This window comes from Octodon degus, unplaced genomic scaffold (genome assembly GCF_000260255.1).
Source record: "Octodon degus isolate 3935 unplaced genomic scaffold, OctDeg1.0 scaffold00256, whole genome shotgun sequence".
Taxonomy (NCBI): domain Eukaryota; kingdom Metazoa; phylum Chordata; class Mammalia; order Rodentia; family Octodontidae; genus Octodon; species Octodon degus.
This window is the reverse complement of record NW_004524832.1, coordinates 2,948,257-2,960,067: the sequence shown is the minus strand read 5'-3', so window position 1 is coordinate 2,960,067 and position 11,811 is coordinate 2,948,257. Positions and strand designations below refer to the sequence as shown.

At 41.1% G+C, this 11,811-nt stretch overlaps 1 protein-coding gene across 1 annotated transcript in view; it reads right to left on the bottom strand.

The window, feature by feature from the left end:
- Positions 1 to 463: 463 nt before the first annotated feature.
- The window catches only part of Anxa5 (annexin A5), a 33,377-nt gene continuing 22,029 nt past the window's right edge, over positions 464 to 11,811 (bottom strand). The window contains exons 7-13 of the mRNA XM_023706441.1: positions 10,598 to 10,677; positions 10,151 to 10,207; positions 5,747 to 5,840; positions 4,815 to 4,910; positions 3,212 to 3,270; positions 2,671 to 2,793; positions 464 to 974 (exon numbers count right to left, since the gene is read on the bottom strand). Coding sequence (XP_023562209.1) covers positions 912 to 974; positions 2,671 to 2,793; positions 3,212 to 3,270; positions 4,815 to 4,910; positions 5,747 to 5,840; positions 10,151 to 10,207; positions 10,598 to 10,677 — 572 coding nt within the window. The 3' untranslated portion in view covers positions 464 to 911. The remainder of the gene's footprint in view (positions 975 to 2,670; positions 2,794 to 3,211; positions 3,271 to 4,814; positions 4,911 to 5,746; positions 5,841 to 10,150; positions 10,208 to 10,597; positions 10,678 to 11,811) is intronic.

Here is an 11,811-nt window from a genome sequence, read left to right as displayed (position 1 = left end):
TGAAATTGCCTGAAGAGGTGGTTTGAAAGCAAAAAAGAAATGGTAAAAATCAGAAGACAAAAAAAAAAAAAAAATACTTGATCCTTCCTAAAAAAAAAAAAAAATTATATTATCTCAAAAGTGGCAGTTCATAAACTTAAAAATGAGTTTATAACAAAAAAAGAAAAAGCTAAGATTCTGAAATTTTATGTTAGATTTTAAAATAAGCTTTCCTAGTTAGCACACAGTGCCACACGAGCCACCAGAGCGGATGCTCGAGTGAGCACGCAGCACGTGCCCTGCAGACCCTTGCACCCTCCTCCTTCCGTGCCGGGCAGGAAATCCAGTTTGTGATACTGCACTTCTGTGCTCAAAGAACGGGCTATAAATGCAATTCTCAGCAAACATCACTGCCAATTCACTGGCTTAAAGAAAATGCTATCATCTTTAAATACACAGACTTTCTAAACACACACACACATAATTCAGAGGGAAAGAAATGTTTATTTGTCATTAATCTTTTACCATAGTTTTGTAGGTTTAATTGAGTAGTAAACTTGATTAATAACATTTCCAGGAGTTCACAATTTTAAGGCTAAGGTTCTGCTAAAGGTAATATGGTTATGAATTTAATATACATGAAGCTTTATAAAAGGCTAAAAGCGATCTGCCCTTTTAGAGAAAACTACGAAGGATGCAGGCACTTGACATAGTAACGTAATGCACTTCAGTACTGCAAGTGTCAGACGCAGGAGGGTCTCACTGGAAGAGCAAACAGAAGCACCACTATCTTCTCCTCCTTATTCAGCAGCGTGCTACAGTGAGTAAGGCAAGGTGGTGGGCGCTGGCTTCTGGAAGCTGAGCTGCAAGTGTGGGGAAGGCGGTGGGGCAGGGGCCGGCACAGGGCCGGGAAGGCACTCCCCAGCAGCACGTCAGTCATCCTCTCCTCCACAGAGCAGCAGCAGGGCTTTCTTATAGTCCCCAGATGTGTCACCCTACAACCCAAACGCACCATTAACCTCCATGACTCATGGAACCCACAGGAAGTACAACACCAGGACACATCTGCCAAGAAATTTTGTTCCTATGACTTTTCTCCCAAGTGGGTAATCTCCCTGTGACTTTCACATTGGGAATGTTGAGCAAGGAGTTTCTTACCAAAGAACTGCTTCGTTTTCTAAATTTACTTGTTAAAGGCATAGTTCTATGATAATTAAGTTCCATATCTCTCTAGGAATACAGAGAACAAGGAAACAACAATCTGACATCAACTCCTACATATAGTCTTCACGTTTCTACTGCATATTATGCATCTGGCTCAAGACACTGGCAAAGCTGAGGCCATGCACAGGATGCTGCTTTGCCTCAAAGACAATGAAGGTAGAACATATTTAGCCTCTGTCTCATACTCAGATATGGATGAAATATTAATGTTTCAAGCTGTAAGGACAAAGGCAAACTCTGGTGTCCTTCAACCCAACTAAACCACACACACTAAATGAGAAGGTTTTGCTCACTGAAATCCTGTCCTGTACTTGGCCCACACTGCCATATCCAATGGATGGGGTGCCAGAATACCTTAGGCCAAATTTAATTCTAGATCACAGAGTGCCTTGCTCTTAAAAGAACAAAGCTAATAGTAACACCTGTTAGCTTAACGCTCCCCTAACAGTCTAATTTCTATTTTGGGTTGAAAGCCAGCTAACTCCTTCATTCCATCCCTCATTCCACTTTCCCACCCAAGCCATCCCCAGCCCCATGCTGAAAAGTCACTGCCATTTCCTCTCTCAGGCTGAATTCATGACTTCAGCCCCCCTGATCTTCTGCTGTACTCCTTGGGTCCCTAGATCTTAAATCTGCCTCACAGTACCCAGGTTCTTTAATCAAGAGATGGCTTGGCTGGCTCTTCCCTGAACTATGAACTAACACCAGAGATATGGTGATAACAGACAATTAAGGAAGGAAAAAGCTGATATTCTAGAAAGGAGGAAATAACAGACATTGCAACTAAGAAAAGACAGAGAGAACACATTATTATCAGAGGCAAGGACTTGGGCTTGTTGAGTCACCTGTCACCACTACTACATAATGCTTCTAGGTTAACCAAGAAGCTCAGCCACACCAATAGTCAAGCTCTCCCTGGGGAGCCACTGTCCCTAATTCAGAAAGCACTAGGCTGAGTTTCACTCCTTTAACTCCTAACTCTAGCTATATAATTAAAATGTAAAGTTCACACAAGAGTTGGATTCTCCCATCCATGTCTTGCATGCTACCTATTGACCTCCTCTAGGCATTGAAACATAATTTACAAAACGGTTCTAAAAACCTTGCTAAGCTTTGTGCCTAGATGTGCCCCCAAAGCCTCATGCCATTACGGGAGCACACTTCTTGAGTTTGCGACTGATTCATGGTCCAATGCTGGGATTATGAGTGTGAGTGCCATTCCCGCCCTAGGGCAGGTACCCACATATAATAAAAGGGAGGGAAAGAGGTTTGCTTTTTCTCTCCTCCTTCTTTTGTTCTTACTGTGTTTGCTGTCTTCCGCTGCCATGAACTGCTGCCCTCTTCCATGTGCCTCAGAGCCAGCAGATTATGGACTGAAACCTAAATAAACTAAATAAACTTTTTCTTCCTTAACTTCGGAGCACCAGGTTATTTTGTCTCAGAGTAAGAAAAGTAAGCAAGACATACCTTAATCATGGAATAAAGAGAGGTGGCAAAATTCTTCCTGAACTCCTTCCTAATGTTAAACAGATCAACCTCACTCCTGGACACCATAACTCTGATGAGGGTATGGTCATCTGTCCCGGCTCCCTTTAAAAAACAAAAAGAAAGGTATATTGTTTACAAATGTCAAGCACAGCATCAAACCCCCTGACCTGGGGTAACTTAATAAATTCAAACAATGCAGTAGACCTGGGTTATATATTTTAAGAGAAAATATTCCCATAATCAGAGATGGAGAAAATAACTAAAATGATAAATTAATTTTATTTTTATTTTATTTTTTAATAATTTTATTGAGAAACAAATAGCAATGAGACAGTTTAAATAATTGATACACTGCATATTATTGTCTTAGTGGTTATTCACTGTACAAGATGTAGACATGATATCCTGTCCACAGACACTATTAGAACAAATCTCTCTATTCACTGAATTAAGAGAATGTAGTTATATATCTATCCTAACCAAAAAATGATAAATTAAAAGCTTCAGGATACCCACTTACCTTCATAGCATAGTAGAGGGTTTCTGCAAGGTAGGCAGGAATACTCCGAATAGATTTCACTAAGAAAATAAATAATGCAACGATCAGATGCTATTTTAACAGGAAAATTAACACAGGCCTAACATAGGTATAACTCTGTGGTAAAGAACTTGCTTAGTATGTGTGGGGCCAAGAGGTCAAGCCCCAGCACCATAAAAAAAATAATAATAATAATACTGAGTTTAAAACAATATAAAAAGAAAAGTAACATGTTACAGAGCTGCTTATTTGTAACCGGACCTGATTTCCTCACTCACAGTACGTCCCTAGATGCCAACGTCAATTTTCCTTGGAGTTGTGTTCTACATAGAAAGGCCTGCGGAACAAGGGTGCCTTTCTTCAATACCCCTTTGTTCCTTGAGCACTTCTGGATATTGCTGTTTTGGCAGCCTGGGTTTTTACTACACCACAACCTCCTTCATCACCAATGAATTAAACCACTTTGAAACTTTTATTCTAAGACATTCAAGCAAGTCATAGAAGATAACCGTCCTATCTAATCTTTGAAAAATCCTGGACTATCTTCCTATATCCTCTATATTGTTTGAAATCCATGATACATTAGTAGCTTGACATTTGTCCAAGTCTGGACAAATACTCAAACTGACATCAGAAGAGTTTATCATCTCTGAACAAGGATATTATGCTAATACCCCAGTCTGCTCAGCTTTGGGAAAACTTTCAGATGAAAAGTCCTTAATACACCAAATTTATCCTTGAATGATGAGGTTTTTGAACTCTTCCTTTTCCACTGCCTAAGAAGAACTGCCACTAGCAATAAAAAGGTCATTACTTTCTGTGTATTCTAATTATAAAGTTTTCTAGCAAAAGCTCAGGAATGGCACACTCAAATAAAAAGCTACCTTGAGTATTGCTTCTTGCAAATATTTAGCTTTTTCTCAAGGGGAGAAAAAAATTGAGCTCCCACTAGAACAAACTTTAGACAGAGGCTCCCTGAAGACCCACGAGAGAAGCAGGACCAATGGGAATCCACAGGTTCACCTCTTTCACAAACTGGCTTCGGAGCACACATAACCTAGTGACCTACACACGCTCAGCTTCTCAGATTAGTCTAAATTTTTACTTATGATAAAATTCCAAATTACTTCACCTGAAAATAACTATCATCTCATCTTCTATTATATCAAAAATACTCTTTTTTTTTTATTAACCACATGACAATCTCTCAGTTTGCCTCAAAGCTATGAGGATAGTACTTAAGATTATTCTAAAATTCCATTGGTATAGGTAACAGTATTTATAAGCCTCTAAGGTAATGCCCACAACATATCAGGTTCATGACAAAATAGTAAGTTTAATGCAGTTTCAAAATGATTCTTTTAACAACTCCTAGTATTTCCATTTTGAACTAACCTGATGATCATGTATTTCTAACATCACAACAAATTTCTAAGTTAGAAACTTAGGAGTTGCTTGTCACCCAATAACATGACGTCTGTTTTTCCACAAAGGAACGTGTGGTTATCCTCAGATTTAGTCTCAGCTGAATAACACACTTTACCTCTTCTCACCACAAATATGACACACACTGCCAAATACCTACCAACAGCAAGCAGTAGCTGCTCCAAATTACCAGAAGTCTCCCGGTCAATGGTTTCCTCAATTTGAAATCCTGATATAGTCATGTACTTGTCAAACACTAAAAAAAAAAACAAAAAACATTCTCAATCACATAAGGAACATCTTTCCAGAAAGAAGGTATTTAGTCTGACCAGGTATTGTCCTACCGACCATTCATATGACAGAGCCTTTTCTCCCTTTACATAAAGCCTGGTGGTTTGTGTTTTACGTGCCAGGCTCTAAACGATGGTTTATAAATGCTTTGTTCACTGACTTCCCAACTTCCCTAAAAGTGATAACCATGAGAATTAAAGTAAATCTACTATAGGGAATTCTAAGTAATGTTTCTCTTTCTTCATAAAAAGATGCATGACTATCCCTTTCTTTTCTACTGGCCAGGAAATGGTTATGTTTGGAGCTACAGCAGCCAATTTCTGGTGATAAAGCAATGAGCATGAGAAAAAAAAACAAAACATTAAAGATAATAGAACATGAAAACAAATTTCCAAGTCATACCAAATCTAACGTGTAACTCTACCTTCAGAAATAAAGCCCAATTTGTAAAGCCACTCAGGATTTTCTGTCCCCTGCCAGCCAACTCAGTATCAACCAGTAAGTACCAAAAGCATCAGTGAAAATTCAGAGCTAGGGTCCTGGTATCGATGTCTACGAGGATGATGTGTAGCGAGTCAGTGCTCAGGAGCTTTTGACTCTGACAATAAGATGCTAGAGCCCTCTGACAGGGATGGGTAGACTACGCAAAGGGTAATCAAAGTTCTTCACATCACTACACAAAAAGGTAAAAAAGAAAAAATGGATTCATTAAATGTCTCATAGGTAGCAAGTATTTTGCCATACTGGCTTATAGTTTGAAAACTGATCAAAGTGTTTGTCTCACACAGATTTTTCACTCACCTCTTCTCAAATGGGACAAACTTCGTGTTCCAAAGATGGTGATGAATTTTTCTTCATCTGTCCCCCATTTCAGTTCTCCAGCCTGAAACAGAGCCTGCAAAATTTTCAACCTCAATTAATAAAATGTTCTGTGATTCCTTCCCAAGTCCTGAATCACCCTTGTTCTTTGTTCCATGAATAGTGAATTCACCTGATTCATCATCGTATGCTTTTCATTTCTAAACTTTCCTATTCTGATACTCAGCCCACTGAAACTGGAGCTACTTGGCAGCTCGCCACTGAACTGTGCCCCCACAGATTAATGGGCCAGGGCAGCAAAGCACAGCCAGAGTGCAGGATTAAATCTTTCAAGACATCTGCTGTAACTCCCGATCTTTCAGGCACAACAGGATGGGTGGAAGGAAAAGTTCTGATCATTTTGGTGTTGATACATCCACTTACAGGCTGGGAAATGATTTATGTGGGAGCTAAGTTACCTGTATTTTCTGTTTTACTTGTTCTATCACTGTCCAACTGCACAGGACAAAAAGTATATCCCACATTTTATCTTTGCAACCAAAAGTGAAGGCTAGCTATAAAATGTGTTCACATTTCTGAAAAGCAAAATAAATTTTAAAAAGATGCTAGTGTAGTGTGGTGGTTGGAATGTATCAGGCACCTAATAAACACTTGTGTTGAATCATTTGAATGCCAATATCTACTTTCTTTTTTTTTTGGTGGCACTGGGGATTGAACTCAGCCCCCTACGCTTGCCAGGGAAGTGCTTATTCCACTGAGTCATCTCTCCAGCCCCCAATATTTACTTTCTCACATGAAAAAAGAAAGATGATTTCCAGAGCCCATGTAGCTGCTTTAAAAATAACTATATATAAGCATTATCACTAAATCTGAATCCATTTATTGAGATGAAGGCAATTTATTAAAACCCAAGAATCAGTCCATGGCATCATACCGAACTACTCTTTAGTTGTTAATTTCAAGTTATTACCTGTTAAGCCCAGGTGCATGAAATGTGTTATAGCTGTTACCCAGAGGTAGCAATCCAAACAAGAGCAGAAAGTAACAATTACCTGCACTAGAGGTGAGACTCTGATCATAATACTTCTAAAAATATTGATTATGGTGGTCTAGATCTATTTTTATTACATTTCCAAATAACTAAAGACAAAGGTAAGACATCTTTACACACAACTGTGAAATCAATTTACTTTAAGGATAAAAACAACCAATATCACGTCTGTGGATGATCTTCATAATAATGATGGCGATGGTGTCTTCACATTGAACAATGATACTTAAAGATTTTGCCTTGTTCTAATCTATGTATCTTTCCTCTAAACAAGAATGTCCAGGATCCATGAGCCGCTAAGGATCGAGGACCTCTGTCCTCCTCAGGCAGGCGCCTTCCCTTTACAGTTCCTCCTGAGCACAGTTTGAAAACCCTGGCTCAGGGCAAAGGACAGAGGGTGGAGGAGCAGGAAAGACCTGACTCTGGCTCTTATCTGTGAGACCTCCGAGACCTCCGATGAGCTACTTAGTCACTTCTTAAGCCTCCGCCTTGGTCTGCAGAGCAAGAATCCTGGTTCTTCAGGGTCATTAATAGAGATAGCATAACCTAGGTAATTCCTGAGCAGCACCACACAATCAGGAGGTGCTCAAGAACACTGACTCCTTTCTCCTGCCCTCTCCTCTTTCTGAACTCAACTTTTCCTCCACAGATAATATAGAACAAAACTTTAGCAGAGAAAATACAAATTAATTTCAGTACTTTAAAAATATTAAGTCAGTGTAACATTTTAAAAAGATAGCATCAATTTGACACATTAAAAAATATTTCAAAATAAAACATTATCTACAAAATGTTTAGCTCCTGGGTGAATCACTCACTGCAGTTTATCAGATTCCTAATTTAACATGAATCCTCCTGGTGTCAGATATTAAAGACAAAAACTCAAAAGCTTGTTTCAGTTTACCTTAAATTTCTCAATTAAGAAATCTTAAATTCTCATTAGTGGTAGGTGTTCACCTGCCATTGCTATGAAGTCTAAATGTGTTTCTTTTTAGAAAGCCCAAAGAATAACTACTTCCAGCAGGTTGAATTACTAATAACATTTTAAGGAATCAAAACCTGCAGCCAGCATAGCTTGCTCTGCTGACCCCAGTCACTGGAAGGGAAGAAAAGCCTGGCCCAAAAGGTATTTGAAAACAGCCCCGTAAGGCAGATTGTCCAACATCCCACTTTCAGGCTCTGAATGATTACATCCACTGCACCACAGGAAATGCCAGCCGGTAGACACAAAGTGTGGTCCCAGGCTTAGAAGCCTGGGAGTCTCCCTGAGAACAAGGTAGAAGCTTGGGGCTTCGAGGTCCTACCCAGACCTGTGGAATCAGAACCTCAGTGCAACAAGATCCCCTGGTGACTCACACACCAACCCACGTCGACACAGTGCACTGTCATGAGAGCTTTGCGGGGAGAAATCAGTGGAAATAGGTTAAGGGCACTGCCTTCCCTCGAGAGCCTCAGGAATCTCATTACTGCCCTGACTGCTTGGAAACCTGCCCGCAGCTCACTGTGAGGCTGGCAGAGCCGCTCTCTACACAGACGCCACAGAGAGTTTCCAGAACTCCACTCCTGAGAGCAGGAATGAGGTCATCAGCACTGCCTCCAACCAAGACCGCAAGAAATAATGCCTGGAAAGAAGCAAGGTCATCATCTCATTGTCAAGCAAAAGCCCTAACAGATGGGACATGACCTTGGAGGCTGCCCTGGCCCTTCCTGACCGCTCTCCACCAGAAAGTGGATGTAAACTGGATCTGTGCTCCGGGGGTGCATTTATTCAGCTCTTGATAGGACAGTGGACTGGAGAAGCAACGAGACTGCTGTTTGGTGAAAGGGTTTTGGGGTCGGGCAGGCCTGCCAGGAATCCCTGCTCCACTGCTATTTGGTAAGAATGTGGGCTTGTTTACTCATTTACAGAAGAGAAACTAAAGGAGAGTTGAGTGCTAATTCATTCACCAGTTACTGAGTGCCAACCATATGCTTGAAGCCAAGTGTGCAACTGAACTGGCCGCTCAGTGCCTGGGGAAGGCTCTCACTGAGGGGTGACTAGTGTGGGGACAGGCCACCTGGCATGATGCTGTTTTCCTGTAAGGTCCACAGGAATCACCCTTGAAGCCTTGGGTGTAGCTACCTGGAAAACTCAGTTTTCCTATAGGTCAGCTCAGGGCTGACCTCTGAAGAGGACTTGTCAGGAGAAGGGGTGGAAAGAGCAGGAGAAGGCTAGGGGCGAAAGTAAGAAAGACACAGCCTGGGGGCTGGGGGGTGGCTCTCAAACCACATCTGTAGGCCTGGACTTGATCCTGGGCACAGTGGGACCCCCAAGGGTTTGAAAGTCTTGGACCAGAATGTGACACAACAGGCTGGCATTTGATAAGCTACAGTGGGGCGAAAGTCAAATACTGCATTTCTGAAAGCCATTCGGTTCTTTCCCTGTCTCCTACAAGGCAGCGATCACGGCATTCTGAAGCCACTGTGCAAGCACATCAACCCACTCAGAAGAACTGATGCTCCCCTCTTCCCTAGCAGCAGTCAGGGCATGAGCTCTCCAGTTCCTACACAGAGAAGGGATGAACCCAGCAGAAGAGCACCTCCATTCCCTCCTTTCCCAGTCACAAGAAACAACCAAGACTGCATCTACCTAACAGAAAGCACAGCGAGGGAGGCAGGGCTACCCCAGGTAAGTCTAGGAACCCAAGTATTTCCTGTATGATCGATTTCCACTTTCCACCTCTCCTGTTTCAAATTCCCTACCACCTATTTCCCATAGCTGAGAGCTTTATAAACCACACTGAGATTATGCTGGGATGTGTGAGTCCCTTAAGTGTGAATATTCCTTTGAGAATCACTAAAAAGCAGCTGCCAGAGCGCTGCTGTTCAGAATTCTGTGGAAGGAAATGCTGAGAAGCTTCCTAATGTGAAACTAACCTCTCATCTATCATGTAATAAGACACCACATATCATTAAAGCTTTTATTCTTTGTCTTTTCTACAGCTAAGAGACTTTCTGCATCATAGGCAGTGCTGTTAACACCTGGGTCTTACTGCTGTACAATTTTTCTATTTTATGAATGTCCCATAATCACAAAAAAAATCCTAGAATGTGTCTAGGTAGAATTTGCTATGTAATTTATTTTATTTTAGCTTGGAATAAAATAACTGTTTTGTTGGCCAGAACAAAAGAGATGGGGGCACAGAAAGAAAGAAACCTACATGTGTGGTCTTATGTCAAGGACCCAACCACCAAATCACTCCTAGACGCTCGTCCAATGTACACTGTGCCTCTCCATGAATTCTTTTTCATCCCTGAGTCCTTACTAATCACCATCAGATGGTGGCTGCACTCACCTGAGCATCTTGTTCAACCTGATTTTCATCAATTCCAGCATCAGAGTCCCTGTTTGCCTGTAAGACAAAATATGTCACATTACTGAATTATACTGCCTGTTCCTTCTGATGACTATGGACATAAAGCTTTGTCTCTTAGCAACATCATGCTTCTTCTAAGAGCCTATCAGGCCTAAGATTTCACACTATCCCAACTCTAAAACTAATCTGACTCCTCTGATTTTAAATTTTATGGAAGAGAAGGATATGCATTGTTGTCAAAAACAAGTGGGTGTTTTAGCTATTAAGAGCTTAGCTGAATATACATAAATATAAGGAAGCACAGGCAACATTCTGAGAGCCCAGTAAGGATCAGCAAGTACCAAAAATTATAAAGTGGCTATACATAACAGAGGGCAGTCCAACCTCAGAGTCTTTAGGCAAATATGACTCGTCCCCACCCAATACCTGAAGGAGGACCACCAACATTCTCTGGTAGTTCCCTGATGTATCCCCCACCACGTCATCTTCCAGGCTTGAGCCATACTCTGCAACAGAATTAAGTCATACTTACTTCCAGTTTCTAGCAAGCACAAGAAGGTATTTTACCCCATAAACCAATGAAAAACATGAAAGGAAAAAAATACTGTATTTGCTAAATATGAGTGTTTCAGTGACTGAAGGCAGATACTTTTGAGCAGCTTGACAAAAAATTAAAGTCTCTAAAAGGCACTTGATTCAAATTCAAATCACAAGAGCCAATTAGAAATGCTTTCACCCATGTATTTATTAATCTGAAGACACATTAAAGGGCTATAAAGCCTCTCAAGCCTAATCAGTCACAACTCGAAGCTGTTTTGCTTGCTTTCAAAGTTTTACCTAATTGGTTTCCAAGTATCTTCCACCCTCCAGCTGCTTTTCCTTGCACATCACCTTCCCTCCCTCTAATAAGATTTTATTTTTCCTCTGTAGCAAGTGAAGTTAGCTTTGAGAGACAGCAATGTCATGGTGAAGAATGAGCCTTCTACCTCTACTGCCATCCTTCAACATATGATCACAGAAAAAGGAAGACCCCAAGATAGAGGGGACTTGACACCCTTCCCACTCAGACAGCCGCTATGACAAGGAAACAGAGATTACCTTAGTACACTTGAATATTTAATCACTATTTGAAAGCAGGTGAACTTTAAAATTCTAAAGCCTCCATTTCTAAAAGAAAAAATTATATTTTTTTCCCAACCAATTTTCCCAACAAATGCAGGAATCTGACTCCTCCCTCTATTCCAACACCTGTAAAGAATCAACCATCAGACCTTATCAATGGTTTCTTTCCTCTTTGGTTTAAGCTTGGCAAGCCTCCTATCACCCTAGGTAGGGCCATAAGTTCTCAACACCTAGCTTACCTCCTCACACATCTGGCTGCCAAACGAGCCCCTTGATTCAAAACTCCTTTCTTCCTACAATTGCTCCTTCAGCACTCCACTGCCCATTTAGGAATTTACCATGTCTGCCTTTGAACCAAGCTCAAATTCACCATCCAGTCATGCAAAACCATCTGTAACATAGCTGAGTGCTGACAAACCCTTTACAGCTTTCAAGGATACGAAGAGCCTGATGCAAGCCATAGGTTCACCATCACTGACCTAGCCTAACCGGGCGTATTCACCTTCCTAACGGACACA